We start from the raw sequence: 23,782 nt of genomic DNA, 5'->3' as shown, positions 1-23,782 counted from the left end.
GTGTGGCCAGGTGAGTAACAGGTGTGGCCGGGTGAGTGACAGGTGTGGCCGGGTGAGTGACAGGTGTGGCCAGGTGAGTGACAGGTGTGGCCAGGTGAGTGACAAGTGTGGCCAGGCGGGTGACAGGTGTGGCCAGGAGAGTAACAGGTGTGGCCAGGTGAGTGACAGCTGTGGCCAGGTGTGTAACAGGTGTGGCCAGGCGGGTGACAGGTGTGGCCAGGTGAGTGACAGGTGTGGCCAGGTGAGTAACAGGTGAGTGACAGGTGTGGCCAGGCGGGTGACAGGTGTGGCCAGGTGAGTAAAAGGTGTGGCCAGGTGAGTAACAGGTATGGCCAGGCGTGTGACAGGTGTGGCCAGGTGAGTGACAGGTGTGGTCAGGCGAGTGACAGGTGTTTGCCAGGTGAGTGGCAGGTGTGGCCAGGTGAGTGACAGGTGTGGCCAGGCGGGAGACAGGTGTTGCCAGGTGAGTAGCAGGTGTGGCCAGGTGAGTGAAGGGTGCGTGGCCAGGTGAGTAACAGGTGTGGCCAGGTGAGTGACAAGCGTGACAGGTGTGGCCAGGTGAGTGACAGGTGTGGCCAGGTGAGTGACAGGTTTGGCCAGGCGAGTAACAGGTGTGGCCAGGCGAGTAACAGGTGTGGCCAGGCGAGTGACAGGTGTAGCCAGGCGAGTAACAGGTGTGTCAAGGCGAGTAACAGGTGTGGCCAGATAAGTGACAGGTGTGGCCAGGTGAGTGACAGGTGTGGCTAGGTGAGTGACAGGTGTGGCCAGATGAGTAACAGGTGTGGCCGGATGAGTGACAGGTGTGGCCAGGTGAGTGACAGGTGTGTGGCCAGGTGAGTGACAGGTGTGGCCAGGTGAGTGACAGGTGTGGCCAGGTGAGTGACAAGTGTGGCCAGGTGAGTGACAAGTGTGGCCAGGTGAGTAACAGGTGTGGCCAGGTGAGTGACAGGTGTGGCCAGGTGAGTGACAGGTGTGGCCGGATGAGTGACGTGTGTGGCCAGGTGAGTGACAGGTGTGTGGCCAGGTATGTTTCCTCTCAAGTAGTAGGAAGGATGTTGTACACATATGTATTACAGACAGTGAGTGACAGTAATGCGGGTGAAGACATGGTGACCAACCCACACACCGGAGACGAGGGACGACGACGTCTCGGTCCGTCCTCGACCATTCTCACCCGACATGTTAGTGGTCCAGGACGGACCCAACCGTCGTCGTCTCTCCATCTTCTGGCGTGTCGGTTGGTCACGAATGTGTATTGTTCCGCTGAAGAGAAATTAAATTCTACACACAAACATGCTATTACTATTGCCCAAGCTGGCGTGTTGCTCTCTTCTCCCTGCAGCTATCTGGCTCCTGCCCAAGCTGGTGGTGCTGCTCTCTCCTCCCTGCAGCTATCTGGCTCCTGCCCAAGCTGGCGTGTTGCTCCCTCCTCCCTGCAGCTATCTGGCTCCTGCCCAAGCTGGCGTGCTGCTCTCTCCTCCCTGCAGCTATCTGGCTCCTGCCCAAGCTGGCGTGTTGCTCTCTCCTCCCTGCAGCTATCTGGCTCCTGCCCAAGCTGGTGGTGCTGCTCTCACCTCCCTGCAGCTATCTGGCTCCTGCCCAAGCTGGCGTGCTACTCTCTCCTCCCTGCAGCTATCTGGCTCCTGCCCAAGCTGGCGTGCTGCTCTCACCTCCCTGCAGCTATCTGGCTCCTGCCCAAGCTGGCGTGTTGCTCTCACCTCCCTGCAGCTATCTGGCTCCTGCCCAAGCTGGCGTGTTGCTCTCTCCTCCCTGCAGCTATCTGGCTCCTGCCCAAGCTGGTGGTGCTGCTCTCTCCTCCCTGCAGCTATCTGGCTCCTGCCCAAGCTGGCGTGTTGCTCTCTCCTCCCTGCAGCTATCTGGCTCCTGCCCAAGCTGGCGTGTTGCTCTCTCCTCCCTGCAGCTATCTGGCTCCTGCCCAAGCTGGCGTGTTGCTCTCACCTCCCTGCAGCTATCTGGCTCCTGCCCAAGCTGGCGTGTTGCTCTCTCCTCCCTGCAGCTATCTGGCTCCTGCCCAAGCTGGTGGTGCTGCTCTCTCCTCACTGCAGCTATCTGGCTCCTGCCCAAGCTGGTGGTGCTGCTCTCTCCTCCCTGCAGCTATCTGGCTCCTGCCCAAGCTGGCGTGTTGCTCTCACCTCCCTGCAGCTATCTGGCTCCTGCCCAAGCTGGCGTGTTGCTCTCACCTCCCTGCAGCTATCTAGCTCCTGCCAAGCTGGCGTGTTGCTCTCTCCTCCCTGCAGCTATGTTGCTCTCACCTCCCTGCAGCTATCTAGCTCCTGCCCAAGCTGGCGTGTTGCTCTCTCCTCCCTGCAGCTATCTGGCTCCTGCCCAAGCTGGTGGTGCTGCTCTCTCCTCCCTGCAGCTATCTGGCTCCTGCCCAAGCTGGTGGTGCTGCTCTCTCCTCCCTGCAGCTATCTGGCTCCTGCCCAAGCTGGTGGTGCTGCTCTCTCCTCCCTGCAGCTATCTGGCTCCTGCCCAAGCTGGTGGTGCTGCTCTCTCCTCCCTGCAGCTATCTGGCTCCTGCCCAAGCTGGTGGTGCTGCTCTCTCCTCACTGCAGCTATCTGGCTCCTGCCCAAGCTGGTGGTGCTAATCACTTTCTTCTCCCTGCAGCTATCTGGCTCCTGCCAAGGAATTCGCGCTATGGTCGATGGCCGAAGAGTGGCAGCATTGGCATTGCCGAGTCTAGGGGTGAGTACTGAGTGACCTGGGGTGAGTACTGAGTGACCTAGGGGTGAGTACTGAGTGCCCTGGGGGTGTCGGAAAATCCGACACCATATAATAATATCATACAGACAGATAAAAATAGCTGTATAGTATAAACAAGTTACCCATAGAAAACGTAACTTGTAGTGGAATTACCGTCTATAGAAAACGGGATATCATCACCACATACTATTATAAATTCACCAGCTATTCTGCTGGGAATTATTCTTAAATACATTAGTCTTTGGACTTTACCATCATAAAAACATCTCATATAAATTAACTTAATTATCAATATTGAAGTAGAGTAAATGTGACCCTTCTATCACTTTCTGTCATCTGGACAATGGAAGCTAGGCGTCAGTGAGGAAGGAGGGGCAGCCATTGTTTATATTGAGACCAGAGAGGCTCACGGGAGCAAATTCGGCTCCTGTTAATTTACTTGGACGAAGTGTTATGGAAACCAAAGGTGTACCATTATCAACACGCTGTCAACAAATCAAGTTAAGTGTTCTTCCGAAACCCATATATCTTTCATTTGTGGCCATTAATGTCAGTGTATATAGGGTGATCCGGTTAGAGCACGAGGTAGCCTCAAACTAAAGGTAATTAAGCCAGGTCTTCATTGTTCCATGTACAGTGTTTTCTCTGATATACCTGTCATATATAGGTTTCTGGCTTTATAGCTAGCGCCCTTTTGACAGGTCAAGACGAGGAAGCATGCTTTGTGCATCAGTTACCAGGGTGATGGAAGCTACCTCAAAGAGGGAAAATGTGGTGTCTACACCCTAGTTATACCTGGTGGACTAAGACCTGCTGTACTATAAGATAAGGAACCTTTTCAATGTATGTAGTTAATACTGTAGTTTGATTGGCTGCATATATATAAATTAAATTAATATAAACCCCCCTAATGTGTAGAGGATCGATTTGTGAGATTATGAGATTATTGCAGAAATACAGTCCACTTATCATTATACAAATTGCTATCGAAGTATATAAATTAACGTAAATATAAATTCATATAAATTAAATAAATATAAATCTCACAGGTCGGTTCCCACAGGGGGTGAGTACTGAGTGACCTGGGGGTGAGTACTGAGTGACCTGGGGGTGAGTACTGGGTGACCTAGGGGAGCACTGAGTGACCTGGAGTGAGCACTGAGTGACCTGGGGGTGAGTATACTGAGTGACCTGGGGGTGAGTACTGAGTGACCTGGGGGGTGAGTACTGAGTGACCTGTGGGTGAGTACTGAGTGACCTGGGGGTGAGTACTGAGTGACCTGGGGGTGAGTACTGAGTGACCTAGGGGTGAGTACTGAGTGCCCTGGGGGTAAGTACTGAGTGACCTGGGGGTGAGTACTGAGTGACCTGGGGGTGAGTACTGAGTGACCTAGGGGTGAGTACTGAGTGCCCTGGGGGTGAGTACTGAGTGACCTGGGGGTGAGTACTGGGTGACCTAGGGGAACACTGAGTGACCTGGGGTGAGCACTGAGTGACCTGGGGGTGAGTACTGAGTGCCCTGGGGTGAGTACTGAGTGACCTGGGGGGAGTACTGAGTGCCCTGAGGTGAGTACTGAGTGCCCTGGGGGTGAGTACTGAGTGACCTGGGGGTGAGTACTGGGTGACCTAGGGGAGCACTGAGTGACCTAGGGTGAACACTGAGTGACCTGGGGGTGAATATACTGAGTGACCTGGGGGTGAGTACTGAGCGACCTGGGGTGAGCACTGAGTGACCTGGGGTGAGTACTAAGTGACCTGGGGTGAGTACTGAGTGACCTGGGGTGAGTACTGAGTGACATGGGAGTGAGTACTGAGTGACCTGGGGTGAGTACTGGGTGACCTGGGGTGAGTACTGAGTGACCTAGGGGTGAGTACTGAGTGACCTGGGGTTGGTACTGAGTGACCTGGGGGTGAGTACTGATTGACCTGGGGGTGAGTACTGAGTGACCTGGGGGTGAGTACTGAGTGACCTGGGAGTGAGTACTGAGTGACCTGGGGTGAGTACTGAGTGATCTGGGAGTGAGTACTGAGTGACCTGGGGGTGAGTACTGAGTGACCTGGGGGTGAGTACTGAGTGACCTGGGGTGAGTACTGAGTGACCTGGGGTAAGTACTGAGTGACCTGGGGTGAGTACTGAGTGCCCTGGGGTGAGTACTGAGTGACCGTGGGGGTGAGTACTGAGTGCCCTGGGGGTGAGTATTGAGTGACCTGGGGTAAGTACTGAGTGACCTGGGGTGAGTACTGAGTGCCCTGGGGTGAGTACTGAGTGACCGTGGGGGTGAGTACTGAGTGCCCTGGGGGTGAGTACTGAGTGACCTGGGGTGAGTACTGAGTGACCTGAGGTGAGTACTGAGTGCCCTGGGGGTGAGTATTGAGTGACCTGGGGTGAGTACTGAGTGACCTGCTGTGAGTACTGAATTCCCTGGGGTTGGGTACTGAGTGCCCTGGGGGAGTACTGAGTGCCCTGGGGTGGGTACTGAGTGCCCTGGGGGGAGTACTGAGTGCCCTGGGGTGGGTACTGAGTGCCCTGGGGGGAGTACTGAGTGCCCTGGGGGAGTACTGAGTGCCCTGGGGTGGGTACTGAGTGTCCTGAGGGGAGTACTGAGTGCCCTGGGGTGGGTACTGAGTGCCCTGGGGGGAGTACTGAGTGCCCTGGGGTGTGTACTGAGTGCCCTGGGGGGAGTACTGAGTGCCCTGGGGGGAGTACTGAGTGCCCTGGGGAGAGTACTGAGTGCCCTGGGGTGTGTACTGAGTGCCCTGGAGGGAGTACTGAGTGCCCTGGGGTGGGTACTGAGTGCCCTGGGGGGAGTACTGAGTGCCCTGGGGTGTGTACTGAGTGCCCTGGGGGAAGTACTGAGTGCCCTGGGGTGTGTACTGAGTGCCCTGGGGTGGGTACTGAGTGCCCTGGGGTGGGTACTGAGTGCCCTGGGGTGTGTACTGAGTGCCCTGGGGGTGTGTACTGAGTGCCCTGGGGGGAGTACTGATTGCCCTGGGTGTGTACTGAGTGCCCTGGGGGGAGTACTGAGTGCCCTGGGGTGTGTACTGAGTGCCCTGGGGTGGGTACTGAGTGCCCTGGGGTGTGTACTGAGTGCCCTGGGGGAATACTGAGTGCCCTGGGGGGAGTACTGAGTGCCATGGGGTGGGTACTGAGTGCCCTGGGGGAGTACTGAGTGCCCTGGGGGAGTACTGAGTGCCCTGGGGGAGTACTGAGTGCCCTGGGGTGTGTACTGAGTGCCCTGGGGTGGGTACTGAGTGCCCTGGGGAAGTACTGAGTGCCCTGGGGTGGGTACTGAGTGCCCTAGGGGGAGTACTGAGTGCCCTGGGGGGAGTACTGAGTGTCCTGAAGGGAGTACTGAGTGCCCTGGGGTGTGTACTGAGTGCCCTGGGGTGTGTACTGAGTGCCCTGGGGGGAGTACTGAGTGCCCTGGGGGGAGTACTGAGTGCCCTGAAGGGAGTACTGAGTGCCCTGGGGTGGGTACTGAGTGCCCTGGGGTGTGTACTGAGTGCCCTGGGGGGAGTACTGAGTGCCCTGGGGTGGGTACTGAGTGCCCTGGGGGGAGTACTGGGTGCCCTGGGGTGGGTACTGAGTGCCCTGGGGTGGGTACTGAGTGCCCTGGGGGGAGTACTGAGTGCCCTGAAGGGAGTACTGAGTGCCCTGGGGTGTGTACTGAGTGCCCTGGGGTGTGTACTGAGTGCCCTGGGGGGAGTACTGAGTGCCCTGGGGGGAGTACTGAGTGCCCTGAAGGGAGTACTGAGTGCCCTGGGGTGGGTACTGAGTGCCCTGGGGTGTGTACTGAGTGCCCTGGGGGGAGTACTGAGTGCCCTGGGGGGAGTACTGAGTGCCCTGAAGGGAGTACTGAGTGCCCTGGGGTGTGTACTGAGTGCCCTGGGGTGGGTACTGAGTGCCCTGGGGTGTGTACTGAGTGCCCTGGGGGGAGTACTGAGTGCCCTGGGGGGAGTACTGAGTGCCCTGAGGGGAGTACTGAGTGCCCTGGGGTGGGTACTGAGTGCCCTGGGGTGTGTACTGAGTGCCCTGGGGGGAGTACTGAGTGCCCTGGGGTGGGTACTGAGTGCCCTGGGGTGGGTACTGAGTGTCCTGGGGTGGGTACTGAGTGCCCTGGGGTGGGTACTGAGTGCCTGGGGGAGTACTGAGTTCCATGGGGGGAGTACTGAGTGCCCTGGGGGAGTACTGAGTGCCCTGGGGTGTGTACTGAGTGCCCTGGGGTGGGTACTGAGTGCCCTGGGGGAGTACTGAGTGCCCTGGGGTGGGTACTGAGTGCCCTGGGGGGAGTACTGAGTGCCCTGGGGTGGGTACTGAGTGCCCTGGGGGGAGTACTGAGTGCCCTGGGGTGGGTACTGAGTGCCCTGGGGTGTGTACTGAGTGCCCTGGGGGGAGTACTGAGTGCCCTCGGGGAGTACTGAGTGCCCTGGGGGGAGTACTGAGTGCCCTGGGGGGAGTACTGAGTGCCCTGGGGTGGGTACTGAGTGCCCTGGGGTGTGTACTGAGTGCCCTGGGGGGAGTACTGAGTGCCCTGGGGGGAGTACTGAGTGCCCTGGGGTGTGTACTGAGTGACCTGGGGGGAGTACTGAGTGCCCTGGGGTGTGTACTGAGTGCCCTCGGGGTGGGTACTGAGTGCCCTGGGGGAGTACTGAGTGCCCTGGGTGAGTACTGAGTGCCCTGGGGTGGGTACTGAGTGCCCTGGGGGGAGTACTGAGTGCCCTGGGGGGAGTACTGATTACCCTGGGGGTGAGTACTGAATGCCCTGGGATGGGTACTGAGTGCCCTGGGATGGGTACTGAGTGCCCTGGGGTGGGTACTGAGTGCCCTGGGGTGGGTACTGAGTGCCCTGGGGTGGGTACTGAGTGCCCTGGGGTGGGTACTGAGTGCCCTGGGGTGGGTACTGAGTGCCCTGGGGTGGGTACTGAGTGCCCTGGGGGAGTACTGAGTGCCCTGGGGTGGGTACTGAGTTCCCTGGGGGAGTACTGAGTGCCCTGGGGTGGGTACTGAGTGCCCTGGGGGGAGTACTGAGTGCCCTGGGGGGAGTACTGATTACCCTGGGGGTGAGTACTGAGTGCCCTGGGATGGGTACTGAGTGCCCTGGAATGGGTACTGAGTGCCCTGGGGTGGGTACTGAGTGCCCTGGGGTGGGTACTGAGTGCCCTGGGGTGGGTACTGAGTGCCCTGGGGTGGGTACTGAGTGCCCTGGGGTGGGTACTGAGTGCCCTGGGGTGGGTACTGAGTGCCCTGGGGTGGGTACTGAGTGCCCTGGGGTGGGTACTGAGTGCCCTGGGGGAGTACTGAGTGCCCTGGGGTGGGTACTGAGTTCCCTGGGGGAGTACTGAGTGCCCTGGGGGTAGTACCGAGTGCCCTGGGGTGTGTACCGAGTGCCCTGGGGTGGGTACCGAGTGCCCTGGGGTGGGTACTGAGTGCCCTGGGGTGGGTACCGAGTGCCCTGGGGTGGGTACTGAGTGCCCTGGGGTGGGTACTGAGTGCCCTGGGGTGGGTACTGAGTGCCCTGGGGTGGGTACTGAGTGCCCTGGGGGGAGTACGGAGTGCCCTGGGGTGGGTACTGAGTGCCCTGGGGTGGGTACTGAGTGCCCTGGGGTGGGTACTGAGTGCCCTGGGGTGGGTGCTGAGTGCCCTGGGGGGAGTACTGAGTGCCCTGGGGGGAGTACTGATTGCCCTGGGGTGGGTACTGAGTGCCCTGGGGTGGGTACTGAGTGCCCTGGGGTGGGTACCGAGTGCCCTGGGGGGAGTACTGAGTGCCCTGAGGGGAGTACTGAGTGCCCTGAGGGGAGTACTGAGTGCCCTGAGGGGAGTACTGAGTGCCCTGGGGGGAGTACTGAGTGCCCTGAGGGGAGTACTGAGTGCCCTGAGGGGAGTACTGAGTGCCCTGAGGGGAGTACTGAGTGCCCTGAGGGGAGTACTGAGTGCCCTGGGGGAGTACTGAGTGCCCTGAGGGGAGTACTGAGTGCCCTGAGGGGAGTACTGAGTGCCCTGGGGTGGGTACTGAGTGCCCTGGTGTGGGTACTGAGTGCCCTGGGGGAGTACTGAGTGCCCTGAGGGGAGTACTGAGTGCCATGGATGAAGGCTTGTCCCGGCACCACAAACCAACATAATAATATTGCCAGGCGCTCTAGATGGTGTCCATAATGATCTGATGAGTCGTCCGTTGTCATGCCTTCCACGGTGTGGGAGGCATGAGATACATATGTATGTATGTATACATACATATGCATACATACATACGTATGTATACATACATATGCATACATACATACGTATGTATACATACATATGCATACATACATACGTATGTATGTATACATACGTATGTATACATATGTATACATATATATGTATGTATATATACATACGTATACATACACACCACATACTGGTACTATGGGGGTCCATCACTACATTTTGGAACATTCGATCAAACAGTTCCTATTTAGTACCAGTGTTTCATGAGGCCTGGCAGGTGATGCTGCCTCATGCTGTCGATCCTTGTGCCTCTGTAGTGACCATGCTGACGACCCTCGTGCCTCTGTAGTGACCATGCTGACGACCCTCGTGCCTCTGTAGTGACCATGCTGACGACCCTCGTGCCTCTGTAGTGACCATGCTGACCACCCTTGTGCCTCTGTAGTGACCATGCTGACGACCCTCGTGCCTCTGTAGTGACCATGCTGACGACCCTCGTGCCTCTGTAGTGACCATGCTGACGACCCTCGTGCCTCTGTAGTGACCATGCTGACGACCCTCGTGCCTCTGTAGTGACCATGCTGACGACCCTCGTGCCTCTGTAGTGACCATGCTGACGACCCTCGTGCCTCTGTAGTGACCATGCTGACGACCCTCGTGCCTCTGTAGTGACCATGCTGACGACCCTTGTGCCTCTGTAGTGACCATGCTGACGACCCTTGTGCCTCTGTAGTGACCATGCTGACGACCCTTGTGCCTCTGTAGTGACCATGCTGACGACCCTTGTGCCTCTGTAGTGACCATGCTGACGACCCTTGTGCCTCTGTAGAGACCATGCTGACGACCCTTGTGCCTCTGTAGTGACCATGCTGACGACCCTCGTGCCTCTGTAGTGACCATGCTGACGACCCTTGTGCCTCTGTAGTGACCATGCTGACGACCCTTGTGCCTCTGTAGTGACCATGTTGACGACCCTCGTGCCTCTGTAGTGACCATGCTGACGACCCTTGTGCCTCTGTAGTGACGATGCTGACTACCCTTGTGCCTCTGTTGTGATCATGCTGACTGTTACGGCCCTCCATTTGGGTCGCAACCGGGTTCTTCTCTGATGTTATTAGAGTTTGGGTATCCGGCCCCAAGTTAGTAGTGGCTTTCAAGGGGTGTGTTCCGTAACGCAAGTTAAATTAAAGGGGAAGGGATACAAATGTACTGCTTTTGTATATATATTGCTACCACCACCATAAATATATCACAGTCACACGCGGGGTTGCTATAACTACACTTATTATATACAAATTAGTCTTCCTCTGAAGACACAGGATGCTCCACGATGCTCAAGATGAGTAGCCCTGGTTCTCTTCTTCGTGGCATACGATGAATCCTATGATTCTCTCGGCGAATCTACCCCAGCCACAGGCCAGCCGAATCACAGTCCCACTGGGTGCACCGTCGTGGAGGCCTTCAACCACAAATCCAGCCTGCAGCTGGCAGGTTCCAATCAGCTCCGCTGTGTAGGCCACTCCACGATCGATACTAGGGTTGCGAGCCCTAGGCAGGAGCCTCGTGTGATTCCGCAGATCACTCTCCTCTCTCCGCACCACAGTGGGTAGTCTCTTCCACCAGCCAGCCCCAGATAAGACGATTCCCGGTACTGCCACGTCACAGGCAGGCTAACACACTCAACAATGTTCGTCCGGGAGTGACTCACAGCTTCTGCAGCAAACACGTGGGGAGACTTTAGCTGCCTTGGGTAGACTGCCCCATCGTCCAATACAGCAGTCCCAGGTCGACTCTGTAATCAGACACATCATTAGTACTAGGGACACTCTAGGGCACCAAACTTACAGGCTTAGACACAAACGTCCACCTATCCACTCCATAGATGGCGTTGTTGTCTAAGCGTCACCTCACCAGAGGTCAGCAGCGGCTATGTTATGAGCTGACTAAGACGGGAATCCAGCCCCTGTGGCCGGTATATCCCGTCCTCACTAGATGGCGTCGTCCATTTGGAGGGGGTTTCGGGAGCAGACTGGCAGATGGCGTTGTCGTCACTGCTCCGTGCTAGGACGCTGGACTCGGGTCCGTAACACTGACGACCCTCGAGCCTCTGTAGTGACCATGCTGACGACCCTCGTGCCTCTGTAGTGACCATGCTGACGACCCTCGAGCCTCTGTAGTGACCATGCTGACGACCCTCGTGCCTCTGTAGTGACCATGCTGACGACCCTCGTGCCTCTGTAGTGACCATGCTGACGACCCTCGTGCCTCTGTAGTGACCATGCTGACGACCCTCGTGCCTCTGTAGTGACCATGCTGACGACCCTCGTGCCTCTGTAGTGACCATGCTGACGACCCTCGTGCCTCTGTAGTGACCATGCTGACGACCCTCGTGCCTCTGTAGTGACCATGCTGACGACCCTCGTGCCTCTGTAGTGACCATGCTGACGACCCTCGTGCCTCTGTAGTGACCATGCTGACGACCCTCGTGCCTCTGTAGTGACCATGCTGACGACCCTCGTGCCTCTGTAGTGACCATGCTGACGACCCTCGTGCCTCTGTAGTGACCATGCTGACGACCCTCGTGCCTCTGTAGTGACCATGCTGACGACCCTCGTGCCTCTGTAGTGACCATGCTGACGACCCTCGTGCCTCTGTAGTGACCATGCTGACGACCCTTGTGCCTCTGTAGTGACCATGCTGACGACCCTCGTGCCTCTGTAGTGACCATGCTGACGACCCTCGTGCCTCTGTAGTGACCATGCTGACGACCCTCGTGCCTCTGTAGTGACCATGCTGACGACCCTCGTGCCTCTGTAGTGACCATGCTGACGACCCTCGTGCCTCTGTAGTGACCATGCTGACGACCCTCGTGCATCTGTAGTGACCATGCTGACGACCCTTGTGCCTCTGTAGTGACCATGCTGACGACCCTCGTGCCTCTGTAGTGACCATGCTGACGACCCTCGTGCATCTGTAGTGACCATGCTGACGACCCTCGTGCCTCTGTAGTGACCATGCTGACGACCCTCGTGCCTCTGTAGTGACCATGCTGACGACCCTCGTGCCTCTGTAGTGACCATGCTGACGACCCTCGTGCCTCTGTAGTGACCATGCTGACGACCCTCGTGCATCTGTAGTGACCATGCTGACGACCCTTGTGCCTCTGTAGTGACCATGCTGACGACCCTTGTGCCTCTGTAGTGACCATGCTGACGACCCTTGTGCCTCTGTAGTGACCATGCTGACTACTCAGAGGGAGTAGCCTAACTGACTGACAGCATCACTGTAACTACCCACTTCGAGGGGCTGTGTATTACTAGAGTTTGTGATCTGCTGAGTATTGGTTGAAGAGCAGGGAGGAGGAGGCGATAGGTCTTTTACAGGCTGGGTCTTAGTTTCTCTGTGGGAGTAATAAGACCACATTCAATACATATTGCTGCAAGACTATCAAGGAGAGGCCGTGGACGGCTCCTTCTCGTACACACCAGATGACATCTGGGTCGTAGTCAGCATAGGAGATATCAGCTGGTTATAGGTGCGTCAGCTATCAGTCTATGCGCCAGCACATTGAAAAGCGAAGGCCTGACCACTCCTCTCTCTGTGCCCTATGCAAAGGAAGGATTAGAAACTGGGCAGTTCTGTTACTGAAAAAAAAATCTTATCTGTCATTCAATCTCGTTTAACCCCCCAAAATCGCTAGCTCTTCCCAGAGCATTTACCTATCAGCTGTGCCAAAGACAACTTGGAGATCAAGAAAGGATAAATGAGCTCTGTCTCTGCCTGATAAAGTACTCGGCAAAGCTTAAGCAGGTTTGCGTTCTTCTCGTAGGAAGAAAGCTATGTAAGCCAGGCTCAGTTAACCACTGACGTGAACCACTACAACGCTCAGAACAATCCTCTCAAAAACTGTGTGTTTCGGGAAGTATAAAATATTGGGCTAAATTTGTGAGAGTTTGGCTTAGGTAGATTATGAGGGAATGAGTATGGACGGACATGGGGTGAGTAATGAGTGAGTCAAGAGACTGGATCAGTACCGAGTGTCTGAGTGAATGGTAGTACCAAAAAATTTGATATATGGAATTTTGCAGATTTTATGAGGACTAACCTCAGTTTGTACTGGGCAGGAAATGACGACTATGGCGGCCTGGGACACATGCAGGCAGAGTCCAGCCTCCACTGGGGCCCCAACCCACAGATCAACCTCTACCCCAACACTCAACAAATTTAGTAAGTACTCATTCAGTACTTTAAACTGGCGGTTCTCGCCATTCTTCTCTTCTTAATGTACCACATTTGGTACGTATGGTACACAGGGAACAAGTTTGCTTCATCGGTGTCACCCCAGCCAAGGGTGGACGGTTCTGTGCGATCACCCATCCAGTGTCTGGCTTAACCTGACTGAGCGAGCAACAAAAACATGACCCAGGGCGCCCTACTGTTAGGGCCTAGACAGGACACACCTGTATAGTGAGGAAGAGGCCGGACAACTGCCTCTCTGTTAGGGCCTAGACAGGACACACCTGTATAGTCAGGAAGAGGCCGGACAACTGCCTCTCTGTTAGGGCCTAGACAGGACACACCTGTATAGTCAGGAAGAGGCCGGACAACTGCCTCTCTGTTAGGGCCTAGACAGGACACACCTGTATAGTCAGGAAGAGGCCGGACAACTGCCTCTCTGTTAGGGCCTAGACAGGACACACCTGTATAGTCAGGAAGAGGCCGGACAACTGCCTCTCTGTTAGGGCCTAGACAGGACACACCTGTATACTGAGGAAGAGGCCGGACAACTGCCTCTCTGTTAGGGCCAAGACAGGACACACCTGTATACTGAGGAAGAGGCCGGACAACTGCCTCTCACGGAAGGTTCCTTACTTGGCCACACATGAATTTTAGAAGTGAACATTAACTGATACATACATCAATGACTTTAGCAGGTAAACACTCATTCTCAGTCTGTCTGTTTCTCTGTCTGCCCCTATATTTCTCTCCTCCTTCCCTTCTCCCTTCTCTTTATCTTTGTCTCACTCTCCCTCCCTCCCTCCCTCCCTCTCGCTTCTTATCTGTCTCTTATTTTGCCTCTTTCTGTTTCTTCTTAAGCTTCTTGGCAGCTTTGTTTTCTTGCTTAGTCACCTGGCTTTAGTCACCTGGCTTTAGTCACCTGGCTTTAGTCACCTGGCTTTAGTCACCTGGCTTTAGTCACCTGGCTTTAGTCACCTGGCTTTAGTCACCTGGCTTTAGTCACCTGGCTTTAGTCACCTGGCTTTAGTCACCTGGCTTTAGTCACCTGGCTTTAGTCACCTGGCTTTAGTCACCTGGCTTTAGTCACCTGGCTTTAGTCACCTGGCTTTAGTCACCTGGCTTTAGTCACCTGGCTTTAGTCACCTGGCTTTAGTCACCTGGCTTTAGTCACCTGGCTTTAGTCACCTGGCTTTAGTCACCTGGCTTTAGTCACCTGGCTTTAGTCACCTGGCTTTAGTCACCTGGCTTTAGTCACCTGGCTTGTCATGTTTCAGTGTGATGGTCCTTGGTCCACAGTCACCTGTGTGTTCCACAGTCACCTGTGTGGTCCACAGTCACCTGTGTGTTCCACAGTCACCTGTGTGTTCCACAGTCACCTGTGTGTTCCACAGTCACCTGTGTGTTCCACAGTCACCTGTGTGTTCCACAGTCACCTGTGTGTTCCACAGTCACCTGTGTGTTCTCAACCGCTATTGTAACCTGCCATCGTCGTCCCACGTCAGACGATGAAGAGACGACGATATGTTGACTGTTGCCGCCGGAGGCCGCTAGTTTATTGTGCACCCCATACTCATCCTGTGAGCGCTAGTTTATTGTGCACCCCATACTCATCCTGCGAGCGGTAGTTTATTGTGCACCCCATACTCATCCTGCGAGCGGTAGTTTATTGTGCACCCCATACTCATCCTGCGAGCGGTAGTTTATTGTGCACCCCATACTCATCCTGTGAGCGGTAGTTTATTGTGCACCCCATACTCATCCTGTGAGCGGTAGTTTATTGTGCACCCCATACTCATCCTGTGAGCGCTAGTTTATTGTGCACCCTATACTCATCCTGTGAGCGGTAGCGCAAAAGCATTACAGAGGGCACAAAAGGTCTTTATCAGACCTCATCTTAGATTATTACATAAACAATTTCATCTATCCTTCACACCTTATAGTTACAATGTCAGCTAGTTACAAAGAAAGTGCTATTACAAGAGCTATATATTTACAGTAAGTCGTCATACATTAATGGTAGATCTTATCGTTAATACACAATAGTTCGACCAATGGAGATATTACAGAGTCATAGGAGAGTTTCTGTTTATTATTAGTCTTCACAATACTGAGTTTCTCAATCTCATATGTCGTTTATCTACTGGAAGCGAAATATGTATACAGTGCAAGGATTTCAGGTATTTTATCCTTGTTAATAAGATAGGTTGCCATATGATACAGCGTGAGCTTAGATCTATCTCTAAATGGCTCAATTTTACTACAATCCAAGATATAGTGTTCGAGTGTGTGTCCCTGTCTTTGTCCACACACTTTGCACTTTACTTCATCTAGATCCCTATACAAGCCGAACTGCCAGAGATACTTGTAGCCAAGTCTTATACGAGCTGTGACAACATCTGTTAGGCTACTGACTTTGTTACTTGCCCCATACACATGTTTTACTTCACACATTTCATTGTGATGAACAATGGACCTGCTAGTTCCAGTTTGCACTGTTCTACTTTCTTCAAATCCATCCAGGAGTGCTCGTCTAATGACACTTTTAAGGGACCTATTTGATAACTCAAGATTCCGTTCAATACTGTCTTTATTTACTGCAGCCTTAGCAAGGGCGTCAACTTTGTTATGTTCCTGCAGCCCAATGTGAGAAGCAATCCACAACATTTTTATATTTACACTCTTGTTAAGTATGCTTATATATCTATGTCTGGCTTCTGAGACAAGCACGTTATTACTTGATTGCAAACTGTTAATTGCTCGTAGTGAGGATAGGGAGTCAGAAATAATTAAGCTGTCTACTTCAGTGTTGTCAATAATTTCGAGTGCTACCAGTATTGCTACCAACTCAGCTTGCATTGTGGATGCCCAGTTACTAATTCGGATATTCCTTTGAATTGTGCTGCCATCGGGCTGATGAGCAATAACAGCACTTCATGCCCTCCCTGTAGCTGTGTACTCACCTAGTTGTGTTTGTGGGGGGTTGAGCTCAGGCTCTTTGGTCCCGCCTCTCAAATGTCAGTCAACTGGTGTACAGATTCCTGAGCCTATTGGGCTCTATAATATCTACATTTGAAACTGTTTATGGAGTCAGCCTCCACCACAACACTACTTAATGCATTCCATTTGTTAACTACCCTGACACTGAAAAAAATCTTTCTAATGTCTCTGTGGCTCATCTGGGTACTAAGTTTCCACCTGTGTCCCCTTGTTCGTGTTCCACCCGTGCTGAAGAGTTTGTCTTTGTCCACCCTGTCAATTCCCCTGAGAATTTTGTAGGTGGTTATCATGTCTCCCCTTACTCTTCTGTTTTCCAGGGTTGTGAGGTTCAGCTCCCTTAGCCTTTCCTCGTAACTCATTCCTCTCAGTTCCGGGACCAGTCTGGTGGCATACCTCTGAATCTTCTCTAACTTCATCTTGTGTTTAACTAGGTATGGACTCCAGGCTGGAGCTGCATACTCCAGGATTGGTCTTACATAAGTGGTATACAGGGTTCTGAACGATTCCTTACACAAGTTTCTGAAGGCTGTTCTTATATTGGCCAGTCTAGCATATGCCGCTGATGATATGCTTTTGATGTGGGCCTCTGGGGACAGGTTCGGTGTGATATCGACCCCCAGATCTTTCTCTCTATTTGACTCTTGTAGGATTTCACCTCCCAGATGGTACCTTGTGTTCAGCCTTCTGCTCCCTTCGCCTAATTTCATTACTCTACACTTTCCTGAGTTGAACTTTAGCAGTCATTTTCTAGACCATTCCTCCAAGTTTATCCAGGTCGTCCTGTAGTCTCTGTCTATCTTCATCTGTTTTTATTCTTCTCATAATTTTTGCATCGTCAGCAAACATTGAGAGGAATGAGTCTATACCCTCTGGAAGGTCGTTTACATATACTAGAAACAGGATGGGTCCGAGTACAGAGCCCTGTGGGACTCCGCTGGTGACATCTCGCCACTCTGATGCCTCCCCCCCTCACCGTTACTCGCTGTTTCCTATTGCTTAGATACTCCCTTATCCACTGGAGCACCTTACCTTTTACTTCTGCCTGCTGCTCCAACTTTTGTAACAGCCTTTTGTGAGGTACTGTGTCAAAGTCTTTCTGACAGTCCAAGAAAATACAAGTCTGCCCACCCTTCTCTTTCCTGCCTAATTTGTGTTACTTGGTCATAGAACTCTATTAGGCCTGTGAGGCACGATTTACCATCTCTGAACCCATGCTGGTGGTGTGTTACAAAGCTGTTTCCCTCCAGATACTCTACGAGCCTTTTCCTCACACTCTTCTCCATCACCTTGCATGGTATACAAGTTAGGGAAACTGGCCTGTAGCATATGCCGCTGAGGTATATGCTACAGGCCATATACCTGGGTGACAGTGCCTCTTGCCTATCACCCTTTTTGTAAATTGGGATCACATTAGTTGTCTTCCTGCATTCTGGAAGGTCTCTCGTTTCCAGTGACCTGTTATACACCATAGAGAGTGGCACACTAGTGCTTCTGCACCTTCTTTTAGAATCCATGGTGAGATTCTGTCAGGCCCAACAGCCTTTGACACATTCAGCTCCAACAGATTTCTTTTGACCTCATCACTGGCGAGGTAAATTTCCTCCAAGGTTGTTCGGTTTGCCTCCTCATTTAGTGCAGGGACCTCTCCTTGTTCTATTGTGAAGACCTCCTGGAATCTCTTGTTGAGTTCTTCACACACCTCTTTGTTGTTCTCTGTGTATCTGTTCTCCCCTTTTCTCAGTTTCATCACTTGTTCCTTCACTGCTGTTTTCCTCCTGATGTGGCTGTGGAGCAGTTTTGGTTGGGTCTTGGCTTTACTCGTGATGTCATTTTCATACTGCCTCTCTGCTTCTCTCCTCACTCTGAGGTACTCATTTCTGGCCCTCTGGTATTTCTCCCTGATCTCTGGTGTTCTGTTGTTCCTATAGTTTCGCCATGTTCTTTTACTCAATTGCTTTACTGCTGCACATTCCTGGTTGAACCACAGATTCTTTTGTTGCTTTTCATTTTTCACTATTTGGACTGGGATAAACCTGTCTGCAGCCTCCTGACACTTCTGAGTGACATAATCCATCATATCCTGTACAGTCTTTTCTCTGAGTTCTGTTTCCCATGGTATTCCCATTAGGAAGTTCCTCATCTCGTCATATTTTCCTCTTCGGTAATTTAGTCTTTTTCCTTCCAATCCAATCCTTGGATAGGTTATCCCTACTTCTACCTGATACTCAAATATCAATACACTGTCGTCACTCATTCCTATGGGAGCTTCATATTTGACTTCCCTTATTTTTGAGCCATTTAAGGTGAAAATCAGGTCGAGTCTAGCTGGTTCGTCATTTCCTCTCATTCTTGTGGGCCCCTTGACATGTTGCTCAGAAAGTTCCTTGTACTCACTTCAAAAGTTTAGATCTCCATGTGTCTTCACCTCCATGTGGGTCCACATTCTCCCAGTCTATCTTTCCATGGTTGAAATCGCCCATGATTAAGAGTCTGGATCCATTCCTGCAAGCAACTGAAGCTGCTCTCTCTATTATGTTATTGGTAGCCATTTTGTTTCTGTCGAACTCTTGTCTGGGTCTTCTGTCATTTAATGGAGGGTTGTAAATGACTGCCGCTATTATCTTAGGTCCACCCATTGTCATAGTTCCTGTTATGTAATCTCTGAATCCGTCGCAGCCCGGAATTTCCATCTCTTCAAAGCTCCAGTCCTTCCTTATCAGCAGAGCCACTCCTCCTCCTCTCGCATCTCTCTCTTTCCTTTCTATATAAAAGTTCTTTGGAAACACAGCATTTGTTATGACTCCTGACAATTTTGTTTCTGTGAGTCCTATTACAATCTAGGTTTTCTTCCTGTGCCCTTTTCTGCCAGTTCACTTGCTTTGTTGGTAATCCCATCGATGTTTGAGTACATTATCTTGAAGCTCACTTTCCTATGTCCATTTTCACCCACCCTCCCGACTAGTGCAGGAAGCTGTTCCATGGGCATTGCTGCTTGGGTAGGCTCATCCTCGTGTGGGGTAGTTACCAGGGGTTCTGAAGGAGGTAGGGGTGGGGGGGAAAGGAGGGGCAAGGGGGGAGGATGGCTTAGAACTGGGATGGAGGATGGAGGACTTAGTTCGTGTCTGAGCCGGCTTGGGGCACGAGGAAGACCAGGGGGTGGGAGGGAAGGGGGTACTTGGGGTACGGAAGGGGGTACTCGGGTAGGGTGGAATTGGGCGGAATGGTGGAACTCCCCACCTATAGGGTGGTGAGGTGGGATGTTGCAGTCCCCTCTGGGGTTCCCGAGGTGCTGGGTTGGGGTTCCACACTCCCCACTGCGATTGCTGGGTTGGGGGTTGAGGTTCCCTGGCTCCCTTCCCTCTGCCTGCGCCTTTTCCTTGCATCTGCTGCCTGTATTACCTCTGTCCTGGTCATGTCTCTCTGAAGGAATACCTGTCTGTAATTCGTTACATATGTCAGTTTGCTCTTTTTTGCTAGTATGTCCTCTTTGATGCACTCGTTTTTGAGCACTACCTTGATCAACCGGTCTTTGTCTTTGTTGTACTGGCTAATCCGGAAAATTCTTTTATGTCTGTTTCAGCTCCTTCCAGACCTAACTCCTTTAGTATCCCTGCCACTGCAGCTTTGTTCTTAGACCTCCATTCTTCCCTTGTGGAACCCTCTTGTTCCTTAACACCTATCACTACTACAGCTCTTTTTCCTTTCCAGTAACAGGAAAAGTGTTGAGTGATCCGTCAGTGTACATGGTCTGTGTTATGTTGGTTTCAGCTAGCATTTCTGTCTTTGGACCTCGCCTGCAATTTCTCCCTAGTGCTAGCTGGTAACATTCCAAAGCTGGAAACCTGAGCCCATTTTGTAATTAACTGATTGGCTTTCTGTAGCGGGTTTGGGTGTGAAACTTAGTCTACTTATTTTTACCAATAATTTTGTTTATGCCTTTCCAGGCTTTGCCCAGGGGAGTATGCAGGTTAAGTCCACTAACAAAACCCTCCCATTCAGTTTGTCTAAGTTCAGTCATTCTCTCCCTTGCCGCTTGAAGCACGGTCTGAAACAGTTTTAACATTTGAGGAGTTCTAAGGCTCTTATATGCTTTACCCGTATGTCTAGCAATTGATTTAAGCTCTTTCAGTTTAGCATCATCATAGTACTGGTTGTGTCTAACCTGCTTACCGGTATGTCTTTTGGTTAGGTGTGACTCACTATTTTTGATGGCCTCATAGGTTTCATTTACGAGGTCCTGGTTGATACCTGGTTGATGGGGTTCTGGGAGTTCTTCTACTCCCCAAGTCCGGCCCGAGGCCAGGCTTGACTTGTGAGAGTTTGGTCCACTAGGCTCTTGCTTGGAGCGGCCCGCAGGCCCACATACCCACCACAACCCGGTTGGTCCGGCACTACTTGGAGGAATAAATCTAGTTTCCTCTTGAAGATGTCCATGGTTGTTCCGGCAATATTTCTTATGCTTGCTGGGAGGGTGTTGAACAACCGTGGACCTCTGATGTTTATACAGCGTTCTCTGATTGTGCCTATGGCACCCCTGCTCTTCACAGGTTCTATTCTGCATTTTCTTCCATATCGTTCACTCCAGTACGTTGTTATTTTACTGTGTAGATTTGGTACTTGGCCCTCCAGTATCTTCCAGGTGTATATTATTTGATATCTCTCTCATCTTCTTTCTAGTGAGTACATTTGGAGGGCTTTGAGACGATCCCAATAATTTAGGTGCTTTATCGCGTCTATGCGTGCCGTATATGTTCTCTGTATTCCCTCTATTTCAGCAATCTCTCCTGCTCTGAAGGGGGAAGTGAGTACTGAGCAGTACTCAAGATAGGACAACACAAGTTACTTGAAGAGTACAACCATTGTGATGGGATCCCTGGATTTGAAAGTTCTCGTAATCCATCCTATCATTTTTCTGGCTGTCGCAATATTTGCTTGGTTATGCTTCCTAAACGTTAGGTCGTCAGACATCATTATTCCCAAATCCTTTACATGCTGTTTTCCTACTATGAGCACATTTGATTGTGTTTTATACCCTGTATTATGTTTAAGGTCCTCATTTTTACCGTACCTGAGTACCTGGAATTATCACTGTTAAACATCATGTTATTTTCTGATGCCCAGTCGAAAACTTTATTAATATCAGCTTGAAGTTTTTCAATGTCTTCAGCCAAGGTAATTTTCATACTGATTTTTGTGTCATCTGCAAAGGATGATACTGAAGCTGTGACTTGTATTTTTGTCTATATCTGATATGAGAATAAGGAAAATCAGCGGTGCAAGGACTGTACCCTGAGGTACAGAGCTTTCAACTGCACTTGACTAGATTATATGTGGTTGACCGTTACTCGCTGAGTCCTATTTGACAGAAAACTGAGTATCCAGTGTCCTACTTTACCGGTTATACCCATTGACTTCATTTTGTGTGCTATCACGCCATGGTCACATTTATCGAAAGCCTTTGCAAAGTCCGTGTATATCACATCAGCATTCTGTTTTTCTTCTAATGCCTCAGTGAGTTTGTCGTAGTGCTCATCATAAAATGGTCATCATAAAAGGTCATCATAAAACTTTTGTACAGTCTCAGGCTCATAACTGTTATACTAATGTTCTATGCTGTCTATAAAGAATTTTTCTTGCTCTTTCCTTACTGCTAGCCTGCGTCTACTCAGCTTAGTGCCAGGTTGGTCAACATTAGCCACGTGTATGTTAGCTGTTATGGCTAAATGCTCAGACATCAAGTGATCCATAATATCAGTCTCATGAGTTGTGTATGACAGGTTAAAGCCAATTCACCTATCTAGGACTCCTCCATATATTTGCGTTGGTTGATTCTTACTGATAATTTGAACGTCATCATATGCATCGAGAAATGCCAACACTCTTCTCCCGTTGGTGTTTGTGAGTTGATCCCCTAATTGTTTGTGTTTAGCATTTAAATCCCCAATTAATATTGTAGATTCAGTATGTGCAAAATTAGGTAGGTCAGTATACTGGAGGAGGCCAGTAGGTGCATAGGCATTCAAAACATTAAGTGTAGAGTTACCAACTTGTACCCCAGATGTCATGATACTGAAACCCCTCTCGTTGTTGGGCGGGAAGTGGCTCATGCGGCAGGGATTTTTTAACATACATGAGACACGTATATTTTTTATCTGGGATTATAACACTGATAACTAGGCAGATTCTGCGGGGTTTTACCTGCGGGAGTTAGGGTTTCCTGGAGGCAGACAATATCTATGTCTTCAGTCATAACCTTATGATGGAGGTCTGAATACCGTTTTCTAAGAGAAGCAATATTCCAACTGAGTATCTTGATGACACTGTACTTGTTCTTATGAGATTCATAGGCCGCCATTTTTTTTTTGTACTTTATCAGTCTGCAGTTTCAGGAAAGCAAGTATATCCCGATACCAGTTGTAGTGCTTTATTACGGCTTCTTTTTCCTCTTCAGTCAGCACATCACCTGTCACCATTTCTTTAAAGTTGTCACGGCTGAACCATCTGGGATGTGGCGTGCGCGGCCCGAGGCGGACATCCACGTCCAGTTGAACTTCGTCACTATCACTACAAGCGTCACTGGTTTCACTTTGTTCTTTACCACAATCACTTTCATCATTTCCTCTACTATTTTCCTTCAAACAGAGTTTATTAGACCCGGTATCTACATCATGGTCTTCATCTTCATTAAAGTTCTCACCCTCACTGGCACTGTGTTCATTATCAGGATAAGTTGCATCATAATACTCATCGACAGCACTATGCGTTTCTACGTGAAATAGTTGACCTCTGTTCATAGTGCACGGCGTTGATGAGGCTGGGGTGTGGGGAGCCGGGGTGGGTGAGCCCAGCTGGCGTGAGGGCTGGGACACCCCCAGCTGGGGTCCTCCCAGGGATGCTGGCCGCCAGGGAGCACATGGTGGTACCCCAGGTTGGTGTGGCCTGCACTCAGTTAATACTCTCACAGTGTCCTGAAGAGTGGTTATCGTCAGCTTTTGGTTCATGATTTCCTTGCTTTGTTCAGTTATTTGCTTGTTCAGCGTTCCCGTGAGTTTGTTTTGTTTTTCTACTGTATTCATAAGCTCAACAATTTTCTGTGCCTGATCTGGGCCCCCCGACCGACATGTATTGGTAGGGACTACAAGTGCGTCACTCGAGCTACCAGCTGAGGCGTTGGAGTGGTTGGGTAAGGTAGGAAAGAGTGACTGAGTGACCGGTAGTGGCACCGCAGATGAGCCAGGGTGGTTACTGGCGCCCCCTGCTGGTGTATCCCGGGACAGCCCGTCTTGCCGGGAGTGCAGCACAGTCCTCATGCCAGGCGGGAACTCCCTCCATGTGACAGTTGGCACACTTCAGTTTCTTTGTTCCATTTCCCTTTTTTTGCATCACACACAGATGGTGCGTGCTTTCTGGCACAGTGGCCACACCGCTCATCATTCCTACAGTTTCTTGCAACATGATTCCACCGTTGGCACTTGTAACACCTGCGTCTGGGAGGCTTGTAAACCTTCATTATTAGTTGCCGATAAGCACTTGGGACAGTAAATCTTTCCAGCGGAGACTCGTCGCTGGTCCAGTGGGCGAGAATAGTCTCTCTGCCCTTTGTTCTTTTCGCA

The 23,782-nt window shown here is 51.7% G+C and overlaps 1 protein-coding gene across 1 annotated transcript in view; it reads left to right on the top strand.

The window, feature by feature from the left end:
* Positions 1 to 23,782, top strand: part of LOC123756888 (beta-1,3-glucan-binding protein) — a 108,554-nt gene that overhangs the window by 59,032 nt on the left and 25,740 nt on the right. The window contains 2 exon segments of the mRNA XM_045740294.2: positions 2,630 to 2,707; positions 13,022 to 13,160. Coding sequence (XP_045596250.2) covers positions 2,630 to 2,707; positions 13,022 to 13,160 — 217 coding nt within the window.

Source organism: Procambarus clarkii, chromosome 26, assembly GCF_040958095.1.
Source record: "Procambarus clarkii isolate CNS0578487 chromosome 26, FALCON_Pclarkii_2.0, whole genome shotgun sequence".
NCBI lineage: Eukaryota > Metazoa > Arthropoda > Malacostraca > Decapoda > Cambaridae > Procambarus > Procambarus clarkii.
This window is presented reverse-complemented; position numbering and strand designations above follow the sequence as displayed.